Source organism: Bufo bufo, chromosome 3, assembly GCF_905171765.1.
Source record: "Bufo bufo chromosome 3, aBufBuf1.1, whole genome shotgun sequence".
Classification (NCBI taxonomy): domain Eukaryota; kingdom Metazoa; phylum Chordata; class Amphibia; order Anura; family Bufonidae; genus Bufo; species Bufo bufo.
In genome coordinates, this window is record NC_053391.1 from 123,843,661 (window position 1) to 123,865,242 (window position 21,582).

At 44.6% G+C, this 21,582-nt stretch overlaps 1 protein-coding gene across 3 annotated transcripts in view; it reads right to left on the reverse strand.

The window, feature by feature from the left end:
* The window catches only part of MYO1C (myosin IC), a 131,833-nt gene that overhangs the window by 70,711 nt on the left and 39,540 nt on the right, over positions 1–21,582 (reverse strand). Inside the window, exon 1 of one of the 3 annotated variants that reach the window (XM_040423538.1) lies at positions 12,795–13,165. The exons of the other annotated variants lie outside the window; for them this stretch is intronic. Coding sequence (XP_040279472.1) covers positions 12,795–12,812 — 18 coding nt within the window. The 5' untranslated portion in view covers positions 12,813–13,165. Of the gene's footprint in view, positions 1–12,794; positions 13,166–21,582 lie in introns of those variants that run through there. 3 annotated transcript variants of the gene reach the window in all.

Below are 21,582 nucleotides of genomic sequence, written 5' to 3' on the forward strand. Positions count from 1 at the left end.
CCTGCCACAGCACACGGATACCATGTCGGGTTATGTGAACTTACACAAGATTTCAAGTGTTAGGGGGGGGGGGGGGATGTTTGAAGACAAGCCAGTGATACATGTTGTCCTGAAGGGCTGTGATGCATACAAGGCCTTCTATGGACATAGGCTATGAGCCATGTACTTAAAGGAACACCCCTGGCCTTCAAGTGAATGGAAGAGAGCTGCAGTGCCCTTCACAGCCCTTGTGCAATGTAAGGAGTGCAGTATGTTCCAATGTCTGTCTCTGAGAAATGTGGCCCCTTCAATCGGCTGATCAGTGGGGTTGCCAGAAGATGGACCCCCACTGACTCCATACTGATGCCGTATGAACATTGAAAGGCCAAGCTTCATGTGCATTACTCAGCAATAATGTCATCTCTTGCAGTGCCTGGGAATTGAATTTTAAGGGTATATGCACACAGCACTGTACTTTTTGCTGTGTTTCCACACCAGGATTTAGTTGCGGATTAGCCCCAGATCTCACCCTTTGCTTACAGTCAAATCTGCACAAAAAATCCGTACAATTGACATGCTGTGGATTTCAAAATCCGCACCACAGATCAGAAGATGAGATTTTAGAAAATCTTATCTACAGGTGAAACTCGAAAAATTAGAATATCCTGCAAAAGTCCATTTATTTCAGTAAAGCAAATTAAACGGAATTGCATTAATGCAGCTTAAAATTAGAATTTTGTGAAAAGGTTCAATATTCTAGGCTCAAAGTGTCAGTCTAGTCAGCTAATGAATCCATACCCCCTGAGCAAATGGTACCTCAAAATTGTGACTTTGGGGTTTCATAAGCTGTAAGCCATAATCATCCAAATTATAACAAATAAAGGCTTGAAATATCTCGCTTTCCATGTAATGAGTCTTTCTCATATGTTAGTTTCGCCTTTGAAGTTGCATTACTGAAATAAATGAACTTCGCACGATATTCTAATCGATCATACAAGTCAGTTCGTATGGATGCTTGATTATAAATCCCCCCCGTATGGATGCTTGTTTCCAATAATTGGCATGAGGAGACCTATAGGCCATACATGCTCCTCTGGAATTCTGAGAAGTAAGGGATGCAAATGAGCTTTTAAATGAGCTCTGTCTCTAATGCCACCAGATTTAGGGCACCTATGTAGGGTTACCGGGACATAAAGCAAGGAGGCCGCCGCCTCCTTGACTTCCAGCATGTGTGGAGAAGCGTTCCGGCAGGGGATAAAACAACGTTTTCAGTACTTTTGCTGCATCTCCCTTCAGGAAGAAAGGCATCATCAGAAACACGCTGCTGGGGGCTTGGGATGCTTTTGGGAGGTGACAGGTTCCCTTTAACTGGGTGAGAGGCTCAAGTCAGGATTTGGGGGTACTATCTCTCCTTGGGGAGAGAGCGTACCCAATTAAGCTAATACTCTGCTCTGCGCTGATGAGGGTCAATTACCCTGAAACAGCTGTCTGCAGATGAGGTGCTGGCTTTTTTAATATCAGTCATGTCTCCAGGCCTCTTTAAAGGGTCGAACATTGACTTAAAGGATAGCTGCCTTACATCTGCTGGTATTAGAGGCAGAGCTTGTTAAAAGCTCATTTGCATCCCTTTCTTCCCAATAATTGGCCTGAAATTGAGCTGTGTAATAGGGCCTTAACTGTAGCACAGCACCACACCATAACCTCTTCCAGTTTTTGCTTAAAAAATAAGGTTTCTACTTTCAATGGGAGAGGCGGGGAGCTGCGCCTGGTGGTGGACGGACCCCGGGAAACCCGGGGTCCTCCAGCCACAACTCTCCCCGGCTCCGTTCTCCTTGTAGGTGTGGGTCCCAGAGGTGGGACCTGCACCTATCAGACAATGGATATGCCCCCATTGTCTAAGATGGGATAACCCCTTATGCTTAAAAATCGCGACTGCCCGATGAACGAGCGTTACGAACGCTTGTTGGCAATGATCTGCACGATTACCTGCTGGTGTAATACAGCCTTCAGTCAGGGCTTAGACCTACTATCTGTATTTACTAAAGGGTAGGGAAAAATATTGTCACTGACCAAGTTACTATGTCTGTCTGTTACTTAGTGCTCAGTGATTGCAGGAGACGCCCTAGGGGCCAAAACCATCCGAACTGGCATACATGAGCCAAGCACAGAAGGTGCGGCGTTTAACTCCTCTGCTAGACTCCTTATGAAAGGACGGAAATGTCAGCACTGAGGAATGCAGATGAGATCACCGCACTGCTGTACTAGGAATGGACTTCAGAAGGGAACTACACAGGAGGAGATGTCAAAAGGGATCTTGATGCGCTTGTTTGGATGAGATGTCCAACATAATCAGAACTTGCAGAATAATCAATGGGCTCACAGACAAGAAGGAGGCCACCATATATTCTAATTAGCTATTTTCCAGTTCCCTCTAGGCACAACATTACTGTCTTAACAGGGATGTCAGATGATTAAAAAAAAAAGAATAAAAAGGAGGGAATGACGGGTAGGAACTTTTTTTGAAAGTCCCGCCATTCCAGCAGAACAGCTCCCATCCGCGCTAAACCTTAAGTGATGCCATTTTGCTCCCATTCACATGACCACTGCAGCCAATCACTGACCTCAGCGGTCACCTGCCATTCATGCACTGTTGAAGCAGCGATTGGTCATGTGACCACAGACACACCATCATCACTTCCAGACTGGCAGGTATCAGAAATAGTGGTGTAGGGAGCCGCAGTGCCGGAACCGTGGAACTTTCAGATGGTGGTATTTTTGTGCCATTTCCTGCCTGCCCTTAAAGGAGTTTTCTTAGATTACTATGGTTTAACAACATGTTGTTTAAGTCATCATGTACACTTTCTCCATGCTTTTTACTCTAATTTGGACTCTAGTGACCCATCTTCACCGTGTAAATAAATCCCTCTGGTTGGTTCCCCTACTGTATGTAGCACTTCCTGTTGTTGCGTCCAATCAAACCCATGATGCACTTCTCCGTTCTTTGCCACAGCTCCAGCACCGCCCCTAACCACGCCCAGCTAGTTTATAACTCCTCCAACCCAGCTAGTTACATAGACACTCCCCTATTACCGACACGCCCATGGACATAACGTCACAGGAAATAAGAAAGAGCTGAATGGACATGGTCATGTGACCACAGCCCAGAATGGAAGATAGGCGCAACAAAAGGTAAAAGAAATATATTAGAAAATTACAGCTATCCTTCATAAATGATTATTTTAAGGGATGTTAATGCAAACCAGAAAACCCCTTTAATTCTACATTTAGGTTGGACAACCCCTGATCCGTCCTGACACACAATGTAAGTCAATAGGGACGGATCAGTTTTCTATGACACAATCTGGCACAATAGAAAACTGATCCGTTCTCCAATGACTTTCAAAGGTGTTCAAGACAGATCCGTCTTGGCTATGTTACAGATAATACTACCTGATCCGTTCTGAACGGATGCAGACATTTGTATTATCTGAACGGATCCGTCTGTGTAGATCCACACCAAACATGAGTGTGAAAGTAGCCTTACCAATATACACTTGCTGTTACATTACAGTTTCTACACTGAAGCAACTAGTGATTAGTATTTATAGGAGTCAAATGTTTCAATACCAGCAAATATGCAGCAAACCCCCGCCCCCCCTTCCTGAAATGTCTGATGACAAGCGCACAAACTCACGATCCACCCAGAGCAGGCAAGATGGAAGCTGTAAACTGCCCATAGCCCGTGATCTAAGCAAGAAAAAAATATCAAGTACTACAAGAAAGTAGACCCGGCAGAGCTGTGCGCAGAAGGCGCATAGAGTCAGTGTGGCTCAGTACTGCCGAGCCATAGGCAATTTGTGTGGTTGTGTAATACAGCGCTACAGTGATGCAAACTGTTCCATAGAATAGCTCCGTAATGTGGCCTTCATTTGAGGATTCACACAACAGCATCGGTATGGAGGCCAAATTATGCATGGAAAGTAGAAACGTTATTTTTTAAGCAAAAGCAGCAAAAACTGGAAGAGGTTATGGTGTGGTGCTGTGCTACAGTTAAGGCCCTATTACACAGCACAATTTCAGGCCATATATTGGGAAGGAAGGGATGCAAATTAGCTTTTAACAAGATCTGCCTCTAATACCAGCAGATGTAAGGCAGCTATCCTTTAAGTCAATGTTCGACCCTTTAAAGAGACCTGGAGACATGACTGATATTAAATAAGCCAGCACCTCATCTGCAGACAGCTGTTTCAGGGTAATTGACCCTCATCAGCGCAGAGCAGAGAGCATTAGCTTAATTGGGTACGCTCTCTCCCCAAGGAGAGATAGTACCCCCAAATCCTGACTTGAGCCTCTCACCCAGTTAAAGGGAACCTGTCACCTCCCAAAACCATCCCAAGCCGCCAGCAGCCCGTTTCTGATGATGCCTTTCTTCCTGAAGGCAGATGCAGCAAAAGTACTGAAAACGTTGTTTTATCCCCTGCCGGAACGCTTCTCCACACATGCTGGAAGTCAAGGAGGCAGCGGCCTCCTTGCTTTATGTCCCGGTAACCCTACATAGGTTACCAGAGGAGCCAGAGGAGCATGTATGGCCTATAGGTCTCCTCATGCCAATTAAGGCTACTTTCACACTTGCGTCAGGACGGATCCGACAGGCTGTTCACCATGTCGGATCCGTCCTTCCGCTATTTCACCGTGCCGCCGCTCCGTCCCCATTGACTATAATGGGGACGGGGACGGTCCTGCCGCAAGTGTGAAAGTAGCCTAAGGCCAATTATTGGAAACAAGCATCCATACGGGGGGGATTTATAATCAAGCATCCATACGAACTGACTTGTATGATCGAGCAGCCAATTAGCCAAATGCTTGTTCATTAGCTGATCAGCATCTGTCATCAGGAAGGAAGATGCTCGGCTGTCGGCAGCAGCACATCTCCCTACGTCACCAGAGACGTGCCGCCGATCATGACTACACGAGAACGAGGTAGCAATCTCTCCCGCATTCAAAGTCTGCATCGGCACTTTCACTGCAAGTGTAATACCACCCTAACGTGCATATTTCAAGACATGACATACATCTTGTACTGACAGCTGAAGACTTACTTTATATTGGGTTCTGCACCTTCAATCCAAAAGGATTGCTACAAAACACATTTGGAGGCAACATGGCAAAAAAAACAAAAAACAGGTTTTGCTTTCTCATCTCACAGCCATCTACAGATGTGCTCATGCTTTCATGTCACATCTTGAAGACTGCATATAACCCACTGCTTTGCTAACTATTATCATGTGTATAAGGCCTCATGCACACGACAGTTGTGTTCCGTTCTGCAAAATGGGGTTCCGTTGTTCCGTGATCCGTTTTCGTGTGTCTTCCTTTATTTTTGGAGGACCACCAGACATGAAGGAAAGTAAAAAAAAGTCTAGGACAGATTTGCCATGCAAATGATAGGGAAAAAAACGGACGCACGGATGCGGATGAGAATCTTGTGTGCCTCCGCGTTTTTTAGCGGTCCCATTGACTTAAATGGGTCCACGAACCGTTTTCCGCAAAAATAATAGGACAGGTTATATTTTTTTGACGGACCGGAACCACGGGTCATGGACGCGGATGGCAAACTGTGCATTAGTCGAGTTTTCAACAGACCCATTGAAAATCAATGGGTCCGCAGAAAATCACGAAAAACGGCGCAACGGACACGGAATAACACAACGGTCGTGTGCATGAGGCCTAAAGCTGATCAAAAGATGCTTGGTTTAGGAAACTACCCTAATAGGCATTCTGAGAAAATACAGTGAACCCCTCGTTAGGGACCACCATTCATTATAAAAAGTCTCTCAATCTGCAGGACCCTTTAAATCCACGCATTACACAGATGGCCCATTGATTTCAGTGGGTTATATGTACTGCTCCATTTCTCCAGCTGCGGGGCACCCTGTGTTCGGCACATTTTCGGTTGACTCTTCAAGCAGAAAGGGATTTTCTTAAGCAAATAATAATTAGCATTGTACCTATGACACTGGCTGACCTGTTACATGTGCGCTTGGCAGCTGAAGGCATCTGTGTTGGTCCCATGTACCGTACATATGTGCCCGCATTGCTGAGAAAAATGATGTTTTAATGTATGCAAATGAGCCTCTAGGAGCAACGGGGGCGTTACCGTTACACCTAGAGGCTCTGCTCTCACTGCGACTGCCATGCCCTCTACACTGATTGACAGGACCAGGCAGTGTAATGGTGATCTCATCTGGCCCTGTCAATCAAAGGGCCCTCTAGTAGAAGAGATACTTGAGCCCCTAGGTGTAATGGCCACGCTACGCAGCTCCTAGAGGCTCCTTTAAATATATTAAACCGTCCTATTTCTCAGCAATGCGGGCACATATGAACATGGGATGAACACAGATGCCTTCAGCTACCAAGTGCACATGTAACAGGTCAGCCAGTGTCATAGGTACAAATCTGCTGTCAGATGCCCTTTAACAGTCATTTTATCTACGGACCTAAAAGCAATCATTTCAGGTGGCAGTCTGGTCACATTGACCAGGCTTCAAAAATTTTCTTGGTGAATGCCAATTTCTTAAGTACAAGTGAAAAAAATTTGAAAAATATATAAAATCTGAATAAATGCCATATTGTGGCCTAAACTTTACATCTATGACAACCTAAATGTTCCAGAATCATCTGTTCAAACCTATTACTAAACCATGCAAGACACAATACAACTACATCTGCCTAGAAGCTCTGCAAGATCCACAGCAGGATCTAATCATCTAATACAAAATGTAAGCTGCAGAAAGAAAACAATACGGATGGAAAAATACTGAAAAATGTCCCAATATAGCAGGCTTAGGGGCGTGGAATGACATTCCCTGTCACCCAGGGGTGAAAAGGAAACATTTCCAGGACCCTTAGGTCAGGTTACAATGCTATACATATACACACACTAGATGAACGCCAACATGGAGACCACTGCAATCCAACGCCATCTTGACAATTCTACAACACAACACATAACATGCTCTATAAAAGAAATGTTAACTAAGGAAGCAGATATCTCTTGAGCAGGAAGGCCAGTGATCTACAGTGATCTAAGGAGGAGTTCACACTGATGGCAGTATGCTTTACTGATCCTAAAGAGTCTGTGCCCAGATCCCACTCAATTCGATGGGATGCTGAGGGGCATCAGCTTACAGCAGTCTTCATCAGGTCATCATCCATGTTTTTCCTCTATCACAAAGGATGAAAAAACTAAACAAAAAAAAACAAACACGCAATTGGATTTTAGTTGACAAGAGATCACTAGTTTAGAGCAAATAATAGGAGAACCAAGTCCAAAATGCTCCGATGCCTGAAAACAATTGTAGCATACCTCTGGTTCCATAGTGACGATCACCTCTATCTTGGTGCCCGATGAGGAACCTGCCATGTCCTCCTCATTCTCAGATGAGGGCGAGGAGGAGGACTTCTCTTCATGCTCAGACAAGTGATAACCTTTTGGAATCAAGGAAGCTCGTTTTTCCTGCACCAGTGCCCAAAACCCCTTGGCATCCATTCTGCACAACGGCCTTTCCTTTGATGCCTTATGTCATCTACTAAGATGTGAGCAGAGCAGCACCTGGAAGGGCGGTTATATGTTCCCCGGAGACCATTACAAGCGACCAGTGCAATCTCATTCTTCATCCCTAAGGACTCGAGGCTCTTTCATCAGACAATTGAAACCTTGCCCCAAGTCATCTAGCACTACATACATTTCTGAGACACTGATACTAGGAGCGCACCCATATTGCCCTACTTCAAGAGACCTCAAATAGAGTAATAAAACTAAATCAATCAGCTTTGGCATTAGGTTGCATTCACAAATGGCGGTTGATATGTAGATAATGCCGCAACAGAGGAAAAAAAAAAAAACGCACATGGTTTGGATGTCCCTGCAGATTTTACACATTAAGGCTATATGCACACGACCGTTGTTTTGGTCCGCATCCGAGCCGCAGTCTTTGCGACCCATTCACTTCAATGGGGCCGCATCCGTTGCTCCGTTCCGTGGTCCGCATAAAAAATATAACCTGTCCTATTCTTGTCCGTTTTGCGGACAAGAATAGGCAGTTATATTAATGGCTGTCCGCGCCGTTCTGCTAATTGCGGAACGCACACGGACGCCATCCGTGTTTTGCGGACCGCAAAACACACAGCGGTCATGTGCATGTAGCTTAAATATTTAAAATGTGTTTTACCTGTAAAAAAACGTAATCTCACCAAATACCGAGGCACAACTGAGTTGCTTGATGCAGTTTTATCTGCACCTCAACCACTATGTGTGAACATATATTACTATGAAAATGGAAAAAAGACAGGTTTGGGGCTTATTCACATGAACGCGTAGGCCCATGTGCAGCGGACCACAATACATGGGCACCGGCTGTGTGCCCACCGCTTGCAGATGTAGACCCATTCACTTGAATGGGTCTGCGCTCTGCAAGATTCAGTTCGCACCGCCAACAAAAAAAATTGAATTATGTTCTATTCTTTTGCGGTGCTGAAGCATAGACCGAAATCTCACGCAAGCGCTTCTGTGGGTTTCCGCTTTGTGCTTCCGCACCGCTCCGCATCAAGTGAATGGGTCTGCATCCGTGATACGGTGCCCGTATATTGCAGACCTGCTGTTTTCAGGCCGCACATGTTTGTGTGCATGAGCCCTTACAGTAAGGAACTAGAATCATGCTTTTGTCCATGCAGGCCGACAATATACAAAATGTATGTGAATAGAGGAGTCACACAATGGTTCTCTGAGCGTCCACAGAAGTGATTTTCTTTCTGGTTCCACAATTGTGTTCATTTCAGACAGTCACCCAGGGAGCAAAGCTATCAAGTGGCAGACTGGCTCTGGCACTGGGGAGGGGGGCACTGACAGGCACAAACTGTAACGTGAACTATGGCTCTAACACTCAAAGCATTCACTAGTGGAGTCGTTTGTGAACGTAAAATTATTTTAAAAAAAACGCACGTCTCTTCTGAGAAGCAAGAAAATTTTAAAAAGGAAAAACAAATAAGATTTCCCTTTGACCAAGTCCCCGAGGACTACACATAGGCATTGTTACATCTATATTCCTTTCTGCTTTTTTGGCCATAAACTGTAATATACTGTAGGGGAGAATAAAGCAAGGAGTGGAAAGGACGTCAGACAAATGCGGAACTTCTAAGGCCTCTTGGTCTCCAAGGACCGTTCACGCATCCATTGACTTTAATGTTTATTTATACATCAGTGGTTTTCCACACACTGGGAGTCCATGGTGACACCCTTACGCATATTATAGTCCATGGTGACACCACGAAAGGTCTTTTTCTCAGAGATCCCTCACGCATATCATAGTCTATAGGTCCATGAAAACCAAAGGACACAACACAGATGGTCTGTGGTTTTCACGGATGGTTCCTAGGATATAACTGGAAACCAATTTTCCTAGCGGTGTGCATGGAATAAGAAGACACACGGAAGCCAAAAAAACGGAAACACGGAAATGTTCATGGAGGAACCACTGACCATCTTGTCACAGGACACGAACATGCGAAGGAGTCCTAAGGCTGGCCTTACACATTAGATAGCCGTCAGATAACTGCTTGTTAGACTGACAGCTATCTCCCAACACGACCCCTACACACATGCACACACTGCTTGGCAAAGCATGCGAGTGTCCTGAACAGGGAAAAGCAAGGAAGCCAATGTCAGACACCTCTGGCAGCTGCTTATATCCCCAAGAACAAAAGGATCAGGCAGTGTAAATCGAAATGCCCGATCCTTACCTCCCCCAAGATCTGCCATCAGGGGAGAGCCGTTATCTAATGTGTATGGCTAGCTTAAAGGGGTTCACCTATTACAAGAACTTATACCCTATCCCCAGGATAGGGAATAAGTGTCTGATCAGCAAGGGTTCAACTGTTGGGGCCCCTGCCAATTAAGAGAACAGGGGCCCGTGTCCACTGCAGCATTCAGTTCTATGGGACAGCTGAGGATAGCCAAGTCTGTCTCTGGCCGTACTATAGAACTGAATGGATCAGCAGTTCACATGCATGTCTATTACTCCATTCAAATGAGGTAATAAGGTCTGCTATTCTCATGATCGGAGGGCGCCCCAACAGTGGGAACCCTATCAGACACTTATCTCCTATCTTTTAATAGGAAATAAGTTCTTGTGGAACAACCCCTTTATGGCTATGTTCACACTAGCGTCGTGGCTTCCATGAAAGTGCTGAATCCATTGTACAAACAGACTGTGGCCCCCTAGAAAATGCTTCTGTGTCCTGCGTTTCATATTTCCTATAGACCTTCACCTAACATCTGGAGCTTGCATTTTTACACCAAGAAAGGCTGCCACGAACACGCGCCGCTGCCTTCTGAAACAGCTGATCAGTGGGGGGTCCCGGATGTCGGACCCCCACCGATCAAATACTGATGACCTATTCAGAGGAATCCCTTTAAAAGGAAATCAGTTAAAGAGATTGTCCAAGTTAAACAAAAACGCAGTTCTTGTAAATGTGGTCAACTAATAAAAAAAACTATATTCTGCCCTTTTCTCCCCGTTGCTTCCTGCGCTGAGCTCTGGTCCTCTGGGCAGTTGATGTCATCTTCTTGGCTGCAGTGGTGACGCTCCATGCACACAGGTCACTGCTGCAGCCAATCATTGGCCTCAGCAGTATACTGGAACATCAGCACTGTAGACAGGAAACCAAACTGCAGCAGGGAGGACCAGAACTCAATGCTGGAAGCAGTAGAGGAGATAAGGGGCGAGCAGCAATTCTTTTGCCATTTTACCCCAGTTACAGGGGTTGCATGAGTTTTTATTTAACTCGAACAAGCCCTTTAAAACAATGTGCTAGATTTACTAAGCTATTTCTGCCCCAAAAATAAATAAATGGTGGGCATGCTTTGTGCCACATTTCTCATGTGTTTTAGACACATCCACCCATGCTTGACAAGGGGCATGGCTTAGAAAGGGTTGTAGTCTCAGATGAGCAAATTTGTGCAAAACTGTACCAAAATTTTGGTACAAAGTAAGCCAATCAATAGGACGTTTAAAGGTCAGACAAACGTTTCTAACGATGCACAAAATGTATCACCTAGCATGAGCCACCTAGGCCCATCTTTAGACTGTCTAGTGCAGGGGTCGGCAACCTCTTGCACTCAAGGTGTTGAGAAACTACAACTCCCAGCATGTATATTTGCTCAACTGTTCTTGGAACTTCCACAGAAGTGAATGGAGCATGCTGGGAGTTGCAGTTTCACAGCAGCTGGAGTGCCAGAGGTTTCTGGTCCCTGGTCTAGTCTAACGTTGCACGGTCTAAAAATGAGACAGGATCAATGCATTTGCCCCAAAATATTTCTTTAAACATAGAAGACTGACGGAAGGAAAAGAGCACATGGTCCATCTTGTCTGCCCTTGTGTTATTTCTTATTTATTCTACAGTAGGATAGACATTCATTTATCCCAGGCAAGTTTACACTGTACATTTCTCATGCACATCTGATGGGAGTTTGTGCCAAGTCTCAACTACTCTTCCGCTAAGGTAAGAAGTACCAGCATATTACTAATCAGGGCCGGTCACATACATGGCAAAACTAAGGGGGGAATTTATCATCAGGAGAATAGATAAAGTCAGTTTTGCTTGAGTCCGGTTTGGAGTATTAAATGTATAAATTTGGCTTGTCCTTAAACCTAACAGTTCTGTCTAGAGAAGCTCCTCCAGTTTTTCTACTCCATCCTCCTCCTGGAGTGAGATTACAACTTTTTTGCAATAAAATTTGGAGGGAAACTCATTACCATAACTAACCACACCCACTTTTCCATCCATATTACAAAACTGGAGTGAGTGGTGTAAAAATGCAAAAAGTCAAAAAATTTTGAGAAAGCAAGTGCAAAAAAGTCCTATTTTGCAACGTTTTGATGCCAGAATTCTGAAGTGACGGTTTGATAAATCAGAGCCTAAGACTCCAAATCCGAAACTCTCCCAGAGCTAAAAATATATTTAAATTTAGGAAAAGTTGCTCCAGCTACTGCGCCCTCCACGAAAAAAAAAAAAAGGACAAACATTAGTTCAAAAGGAATGAATAGCACTGGAAAAAGGACAAGAAATGAGCAGACGAGAAAGATGATCACAAGTTTATGAGATCCAAAAAAGCCCATGAGTCACCGCGTCCAAAGTTATGGGAACAAGTCCAAGGAACTGTGGAAATGCATAAAAGGGAAAAGCGCTAATGAGGGCTGAGAAGAAAGAAAGAGGTTACATGAAAAAGCACACAAAGATCTCGAGGCACTAATGGTCACACGCCATGGTCACATTCATTCAGAGCCAGACTATATCATCAGTAAGACCTGGGTTCACATTTGACATCAGATAAGTACAGCAGGCGTGCCACTCCAATTTTGGCCCCAAACTATTCCAACTAAGAACCCCTTTTGGTCCATTATGACATTTGTAAATCCAACAACATTTATGATGGATAATGGTTCTCAGGTCGGTGGTTTCTAATCTGTCAAACCCCCCCCCCATCTGCGTTATGATGGACATCAAAAGCAACTGATGGACCTCACTGACTTATCATGGGTCTGTCGGGAATAGCGCAACATACTGTGATATTTGTGCCATAAAATATGCCGGAGCTACTAATGGAGTGTGAACAGAGCCTTCGCCTGATCAAATCAACTCCCTTAACCTGTATGTACTCTCACTACAAAGTTACCAGACACAACAGGAACTGTGCAGAGCCAAGCCTTTCACAAATGACCAGCCCAACCACAGCAATTCTCCTGAAACCAGCTCACCGCTGCTCTGTACTTCATTGCCACAGTCAGAAGGTCGGGCTCCCCAGTGAAAAGAGACTGAACTACTGCAGCCGGCAGTCCGTTTCCTGGTGATCTTCTTAATCACAACCTGCGAGGCTGCATCAGCGGAGACAGAAGATCCAATACTAATGATCCAAGCAGACGCTCATAATATATCGATCCAGCTTCAAGAGTTAACGCATTTTCCGAGTACGAAAAGACGAGCCCCATATACACGGCAGATCTGCCTGCGGCTTATGCGAACAGAGGCTGAGCAAACACAAGAGCATTACAGCCTGGAGAGGAAAAACTTAGAATCTAGAATCTGCTCCCAGACCGAGTTCAGGCGTCACTGGCAGAGAGAGACAGGAATGAAAAGAAGGAATTATTAAAGAAAAAAAAAAAAAAAAAAAAAAGGGCTGGGAATCTTGGGCTGGAGCCCAAACCTACTAAACACAGCACACAAGTATGAGAGCCTATGATTGGTGGGCCTCGCACTCCTCCAGTCCCAGCACGCTGCTGCTGCTGCACATTTCTCACTGCTGCTCTGAGCTAACCCACAGAAGAATCCTACAGGTGAAGAAGTCAGGTGGAAAGGAGCCAGAGCTGGTAAATATTCTGCATACTGCACATTCTCCACTTACTGCCATGCAACTAGTGTAAAGTGGACCATGTAACTTGTAAGGGGTCGTTGGTTTCATCAATATCAGATGAGAGAGGAATCTGACCCCTGGGGCCTCCGTTGATCAGCCTGTGTGAGCACTGTGCCCCATTCAATGTTTACCTGCCATCTATAGTGTAATTACAGCCGTTCTGCCCATTCACTGCACCCCCACTACAATGTAGACGGCTAGCAGGTATATCTTTTAAGAGGATGCAGCACTTGCACAAGAGCCACAGCCCCTCAAACAGCTGCTTGGCAGGGGCACCGGAAGTCAGACCCCCCCACTGATCGGATGTTGATGATCTATACTGGAGGATAGGTCATCAATATCACAAAACCAGAATACCCCTTTATAACAACTTATGTCTATCCACAAGATAAGCATCTCATCAGCAGGAATCTGACCGCTGGGGCCCCCACAATCACTAGAATAGGGGTCTATGCTCCCAATCTGAATGAAGCGGCAGACGCCTTTGTGTGTCCGCTGCTCCATTCAACTCTGTGGGACTGCCAGAGAGCCGTGCACTTGTACCGGGCTATCTCCGGCAACCCCAAAGAGGCGAATGGAGCAAAAGCGTGCATGTATGACCACCGCTGCATTCACATTGGGAAGCATGGGCCCCCATTCTCGTGATCACCGAGGGCCCCAGCAGAGTAGAAGATTACACACTTATCCTCTATCCTGCAATAGATGGCAGCGGTCACATGCTTCTGTGTCGACATATCAACGAAGTAGAGAGAGAGTGGCAGCATAGAAGTGGACATACATACATATATACACACAAAATGAAACACGATGGCGGCACCGGACAGATGAAGATAACGGGTGCTAGGTCCAAGGGTATAGCTGCTTACCCATTATCATAGACCGGAAACCGGAGAGCACTCCAGATAAAAAAATAAGTGGTTTATTCACCCATGTGGTGTAGGCAACGTTTCAGCTCATACAAAGCAAAGAGCCTTTCTCAAGCCTTGAGAAAGGCTCTTTGTATGAGCTGAAACGTTGCCTACACCACATGGGTGAATAAACCACTTATTTTTTTATCTGGAGTGCTCTCCGGTTTCCTGATATATCTATATATACATACACACACACACACACATACATATATACACACTGCTCAAAAAAATAAAGGAAACACAAAAATAACACATCCTAGATCTGAGTTAATTAAATATTCTTCTGAAATACTTTGTTCTTTACATAGTTGAATGTGCTGACAACAAAATCACACAAAAATAAAAAAATGGAAATCAAATTTTTTAACCCATGGAGGTCTGGATTTGGAGTCACACTCAAAATTAAAGTGGAAAAACACACTACAGGCTGATCCAACTTTGATGTAATGTCCTTAAAACAAGTCAAAATGAGGCTCAGTAGTGTGTGTGGCCTCCACGTGCCTGTATGACCTCCCTACAACGCCTGTGCATGCTCCTGATGAGTTGGCAGACGGTCTCCTGAGGGATCTCCTCCCAGACCTGGACTAAAGCATCTGCCAACTCCTGGACAGTCTGTGGTGCAACGTGACGTTGGTGGATAGAGCGAGACATGATGTCCCAGATGTGCTCAATTGGATTCAGGTCTGGGGAACGGGCGGGCCAGTCCATAGCATCAATGCCTTCGTCTTGCAGGAACTGCTGACACACTCCAGGCACATGAGGTCTAGCATTGTCTTGCATTGTCTTGCATTAGGAGGAACCCAGGGCCAACCGTACCAGCATATGGTCTCACAAGGGGTCTGAGGATCTCATTTCGGTACCTAATGGCAGTCAGGCTACCTCTGGCGAGCAGATGGAGGGCTGTGCGGCCCTCCAAAGAAATGCCACCACACACCATTACTGACCCAATGCCAAACCGGTCATGCTGGAGGATGTTGCAGGCAGCAGAACGTTCTCCACGGCGTCTCCAGACTCTGTCACATGTGCTCAGTGTGAACCTGCTTTCATCTGTGAAGAGCACAGGGTGCCAGTGGCGAATTTGCCAATCTTGGTGTTCTCTGGCAAATGCCAAACGTCCTGCACGGTGTTGGGCTGTAATCACAACCCCCACCTGTGGACGTCGGGCCCTCATATCACCCTCATGGAGTCTGTTTCTGACCATTTGAGCAGACACATGCACATTTGTGGCCTGCTGGAGGTCATTTTGCAGGGCTCTGGCAGTGCTCCTCCTGTTCCTCCTTGCACAAAGGCGGAGGTAGAGGTCCTGCTGCTGGGTTGTTGCCCTCCTACGGCCTCCTCCACGTCTCCTGATGTACTGGCCTGTCTCCTGGTAGCGCCTCCATGCTCTGGACACTACGCTGACAGACACAGCAAACCTTCTTGCCACAGCTCGCAATGATGTGCCATCCTGGATAAGCTGCACTACCTGAGCCACTTGTGTGGGTTGTAGACTCCGTCTCATGTTACCACTAGAGTGAAAGCACCGCCAGCATTCAAAAGTGACCAAAACATCAGCCAGGAAGCATAGGAACTGAGAAGTGGTCTGTGGTCACCACCTGCAGAACCACTCCTTTATTGGGGGTGTCTTGCTAATTGCCTATAATTTCCACCTGTTGTCTATCCCATTTGCACAACAGCATGTGAAATTGATTGTCACTCAGTGTTGCTTCCTAAGTGGACAGTTTGATTTCACAGAAGTGTGATTGACTTGGAGTTACATTGTGTTGTTTAAGTGTTCCCCATGTCCACGGATGATACTGCAATACCTGTACAAATTGTGGATCATTATGGGGTGCAGCAGACGACCACCCCAAACTGCGGTGCAATTGGCCACTATGCATAATATATGGTGGAACCGAATATCAGTCAGAGCAAATCTGCTCTGGACACAAGGGTGGTCTTCTTGAAGAAGTGGTCTTTTGGAGAGGTTTTCTTGTAGTTCCTACTAAATGGACCATTGCAGGGGAGTGCAGTGGTCAGACCTCTGTCTCAGCCTGACTGGATCAGGGTGCCAACCTAATAATTTCTTCTTTTCTAGACATTTTATCAAGAGATCCTGGACAGCTATTTTTTACATAATAAAGCATAAAAATACGTGAAATGTGCCAAAAGGTCAGAATGCTGATATGCACATGAACACATGTAAGATGATGAGAATTACAACTATTATATAAGAATGTGATAATCTGCACAAGCTCCTCCGGCTCCAAGGAAAATCATAGCCGCTTCCTTTTATTTTTTCACAGACTCTAGGAAGAAGTCCCATATTATTCTGGATTGTCGAGGAATTTTCAGACTGTTGGTAACCCTGGACCCGATCACTCATTTCTACAGATAAACCTGGAATTATCTGCCAGAAAAACTTTTTCATGACATTTATCAAACTTGACAGCATTGCTGCGCATTGGCTTCTGTCCGTTCCATCTGTGGTCACAAGACTGCTGTGATGGATTGCAGCAGTCTTGTGACCGTGGATGGAAAGTCACCAGGTCCGCACATCTGGGGATGGTGACAGTGGCTCTGGAACAGCAGGACTTTCAAAAGAAGGCTTTTTATTTTCCTTTTTTACACAGTTTCCTCTCTATCATCTATTTTTTTGAGGCAGGGCAACAGTAGACTCTGTCTTGCTTTCATTTGATTTTGGCAAAAAAGCATTATGACTACAACATGACAATACCCACAATGGGGGGAGATCCATGTGCCAGTCTGCGCTGCCGTGAGAGGTCTCGTAACAAAATCAGGCGCATCTCTGTCCTGCCATGTGCCAAAACGGAAGTCTCTGCCAGCTACAGGATGGCGTAGACTTCAGCTATAACCTCTGCCACATACTGGCAAAAGTTATAGTAAATGAAGCCGCCGTGCAAAGCCACATCCCTTCCGTTAAGCCACACCCCCTTTCTCAGCAAGAGAAGCGCAAATTACAGAGTACACATGCCTTGCGCCATAATGTGCGGCTTTTTTTCTTTTTTACGCCACAATTGTGGTATATAGGCCTTTGTCCCTCATTGGGGGACATCAATAATGGTGTAATTTGCGGCCCAAAAAATATTAACATAAATCAAAAGTGGTGGTTTGTTTTACCTCATATCAAAAGGAGCACGCCACTTTTAAAATGTGACTTTTTTAAAATATAAAACTTGATTATCCGCCTATTTCTCTTGACTTTTTCAAACTGAAATGAGCAGTTTCAGCCAACCCTACCAGACCGCACTTGCGACTTTTGAAACATATTTGCCACATTTCCAGTGGTAAATTGTGACTCTTGTCTCAGACTCGGGACGTTTTTGTCGACAATTTACTGACAGAACCCTGCTGTTCAGGTCACTTATATTAGATGGAAATAAATGCGTCCTGTTTTAATACTTACTGATCGCTTGTTCCCACGACAAGTTGGTTTTTCTTTTCATAAGTGTGACTGACAAAAAAAGTCCCATCTTTCTGCCACAACTGCGACTTTTTATAAAAACCACCACCACATAAGCTGGCTTAATTGTCCGCAACAATTGGAGCCATTTCTGCCGAAAGAGGATGATAACCAAGGCGTAAAATGCGTCACTTTGATAGCCCCGCCCACTGACATTTATAAGTCATTTCTGACGTGGTGCAATCTTTATGGTAAAAATTCTGGAGAAAATAGTTTATATATTTGGTGCAAATCAAAATACCATTCTTTTTGATGCCATAATTCTGGTGCAACATGCTTAGTAAATTCAACCAGCAAGTAATTTTTTGACAGGAAATGACATAGGTGCCTCCCAAAAGATAATAAGATAATGTACAAGAGGCATTATTGTGGATGGAAAAAAATTCTCAGCTTTTATTTACATTTGAGCAAAAAATACAAGCTGTTCCGCTCTGTGGAAAATCACAGAGGACGTGGTCGGAAGCCAAAAGTGACACCTGTGCTGGCCAGGAGGATAGTTAGAGAGGTGAAAAAGAATCACCACCAAGGCCATCCTGGTGAATCTGGGCTCTGCTGGTGGCAACGTCTCAAGGCAGACAATCCAACGGACACTGCACAATGCTGGGTTCCACTTCTCCAGATAAGGCACACAAAAGCTTGCTTAACCTTTGCAAAATCTCATATGGACAAAAGACGACTTCTGGTCTTCTGTGTTATGGTCAGATGAAACAAAAATTGGTTTGGTCACAATGATGTTTCCTTCATTTGGCGTAAAAATGGAGAAGCCTTCAACCCAAAGAACACCATCCCCACTGTCAAACATGGTGGTGGGAACCTAATGCTTTGGGGGTGTTTTTCAGCCAATGGACCAGGGAACCTAATCACAGTAAACGGCACCATGAAAAAAGAGCAATACATGAGGATTCTCAACGACAACATCAGGCAGTCTGCAGAGAAACTTGGCTTTGGGCACCAGTGGACATTTCAGCATGACAATGACCCAAAACACACAGCAAAAGTGGTGAAGAAATGGTTAGCAGACAACAACATTAACGTTTTGGAGTGGCCCAGCCAGAGTCCAGACTTGAATCCAATTGAGAATCTGTGGAGGGAGCTAAAGATCAGGGTGATGGCAAGAAGACCCTCCAACCTGAAAGATTTGGAGCTCATTGCTAAAGATGAATGGGCAAAAATACCTGTGGAGACATGCAAAAAGCTGGTCTGCAATTATAGGAAGCGTTTGATTGCTGTAATAGCCAATAACGGCTTTTCTATTGATTATTGAGAAGGGGATGAATAATTTTGGACTGGACACTTTTTGATCAAATGTAAATAAAAGCTGAGAAATTTCTCTTTTCCACAATAATGTCTCTTGTACGTCGTCTTATTATCTTTTGGGAGACACCTATGTCATTTCCCGTCAAAAAAGTACTTGCTGGTTGAATAAAAGTAACTAAGTCAAAATTTGCCTGGGGTATGAATAATTATGGGCAGCACTGTAAAATATATATATATATATATATATATATATATATATATATATATATATATATACATATATACACATACATACATACATACATACATACATACACAAATACATACAACTTTATTAGCAGATACAACGTATAGATGAATGCATAAACTGTTGCTAAGCAACTAGGCAAATTCTTGTAAACATGTTATTCAGAATTTCAGGCCTTGTCCCTTTTGTCCAGCGAGGGAAATGCACTAAATAAGACAAGGGAATAACTGAAAAGGGTTTCCTGGATTTAAAGGGGTTATCCATGAATGATTACCTATTCTCAGATTGGCAGGGGTCCGGGTCCTGGTACCCCCACTGATCAGCTGTTTCAGGGAGACGGCACGCTTGCCGGATCTCTGGTGACCGCAGCCAGCTCTCCAGCAGGCACAGTGCTGGATATTTTACCATGGCTGTGCATGGTATTGCAGCTACTCAGCTGCAACTAAGCCACGTGTACGGTAATTTCACATGACCTAGGAGGATGCAGCGGTGCTCACAGAGTGACGGTCTATTCTAACAGCTGATCGGCACCTGGGACCCCCGCCAATCTGATATTAATGACGGTACATGAGATTTATCTACTCTCATTTACTTTGCTGGTGCTGTACTACACAACGGTTTTTCCATATGAGAATCTGCATGAAATTATCTGCCAAGCGTGCAGGGGGGCTAATGGTCAGTGTTGACAGGACGCTGTCTGTTCTACACTTGGAAATGACTCGTCTGAATCATCTCTTAAGCCTCTTGCACACACACTTTTTTTTCCCGTTTGCGTCCGTATACGGAACCATTCATTTCAATGGATCCGCAAAAAAACGGAAGGTACTCCGTATGCCTTCTGTTTCCGCATTTCCGTTCAAATATAGAACATGTCCTCTTATTGTCCGCATAACGGACAAGGATAGTACTGTTTATCAGGGGCCGGCTGTTCCGTTCCGCAAAAACGGAATGCACACGGACGTCATCCATATTTTTTGCGGATCCGTTTTTTGCGGACCGCAAAATACTGAAAAAGCCATACGACCGTGTGCAAGAGGTCTTAAAGGGATTAGGTCACCGCAGACCACTGTTAGATAGCCTTTACTCTCCAGTATAAAACATTTCTATCCTCTTTCCAATCCGAGGCTCTGTGGCTGTGATGTCAAGTTTTTCCTAATATGTAAATGAGCTGTGTGGTGCAACAAGGGGGTCACCATTGCACTCGTCACACCAAAGCTCTTCTAGTGCCCGGCCCCCCTATTACTGGTTTAATTGACAGGTCCAGGCAGTGGTGATGCACTTTTGTTGCCCCTGTCAATTAAAGTAGTAAGAGAGGGGCTGGGCACTAGAAGAGCTTTGGTGCGACAAGTGCAATGGCGACAGCTTGTTTCATATTAGGAAAAACGTGACCTTGCTGCATTGGTGCCTTGGATTAGAAAGGAGATAGAAACGTTTTATTCTGGTCTATAAAAAAAAGCTGTCTAAGGCTACATGCACATGAACGTTGTTTGTTGCCGTTCCATTTTTTTTGCGGACAGGATGCGGACCCATTCCGCATCAGTATGTCCGTTCCGTAGCCCCGCAAAAAAAATAGAACATGTCCTATTCTTGTCCGTTTTAGGCATTGTTACAACGGATCCGCCAAAAAAATAAAATAAAACCGATGGCATTCGGAAGTCATCAGTTTTCTTCTTTTTTTTTTGCAGACCACAAAACACATACGGTCATGTGCATGTAAGCCTAAGGCTGGGCTCACACTTCAGCTATGTGATCAGTTATTTCAATCAGTTATTGTGAGCCAAAACCAGGTGTGGGTCAAAAACACAGAAAAGGGGGAAATCAAATACAGGGAGTGCAGAATTATTAGGCAAGTTGTATTTTTGAGGATTAATTTATTATTGAACAACAACCATGTTCTCAATGAACCCAAAAAACTCATTAATATCAAAGCTGAATATTTTTGGAAGTAGTTTTTAGTTTGTTTTTAGTTTTAGCTATTTTAGGGGGATATCTGTGTGTGCAGGTGACTATTACTGTGCATAATTATTAGGCAACTTAACAGAAAAACAAATATATACCCATTTCAATTATTTATTTTTACCAGTGAAACCAATATAACATCTCAACATTCACAAATATACATTTCTGACATTCAAAAACAAATCAGTGACCAATATAGCCACCTTTCTTTGCAAGGACACTCAAAAGCCTGCCATCCATGGATTCTGTCAGTGTTTTGATCTGTTCACCATCAACATTGCATGCAGCAGCAACCACA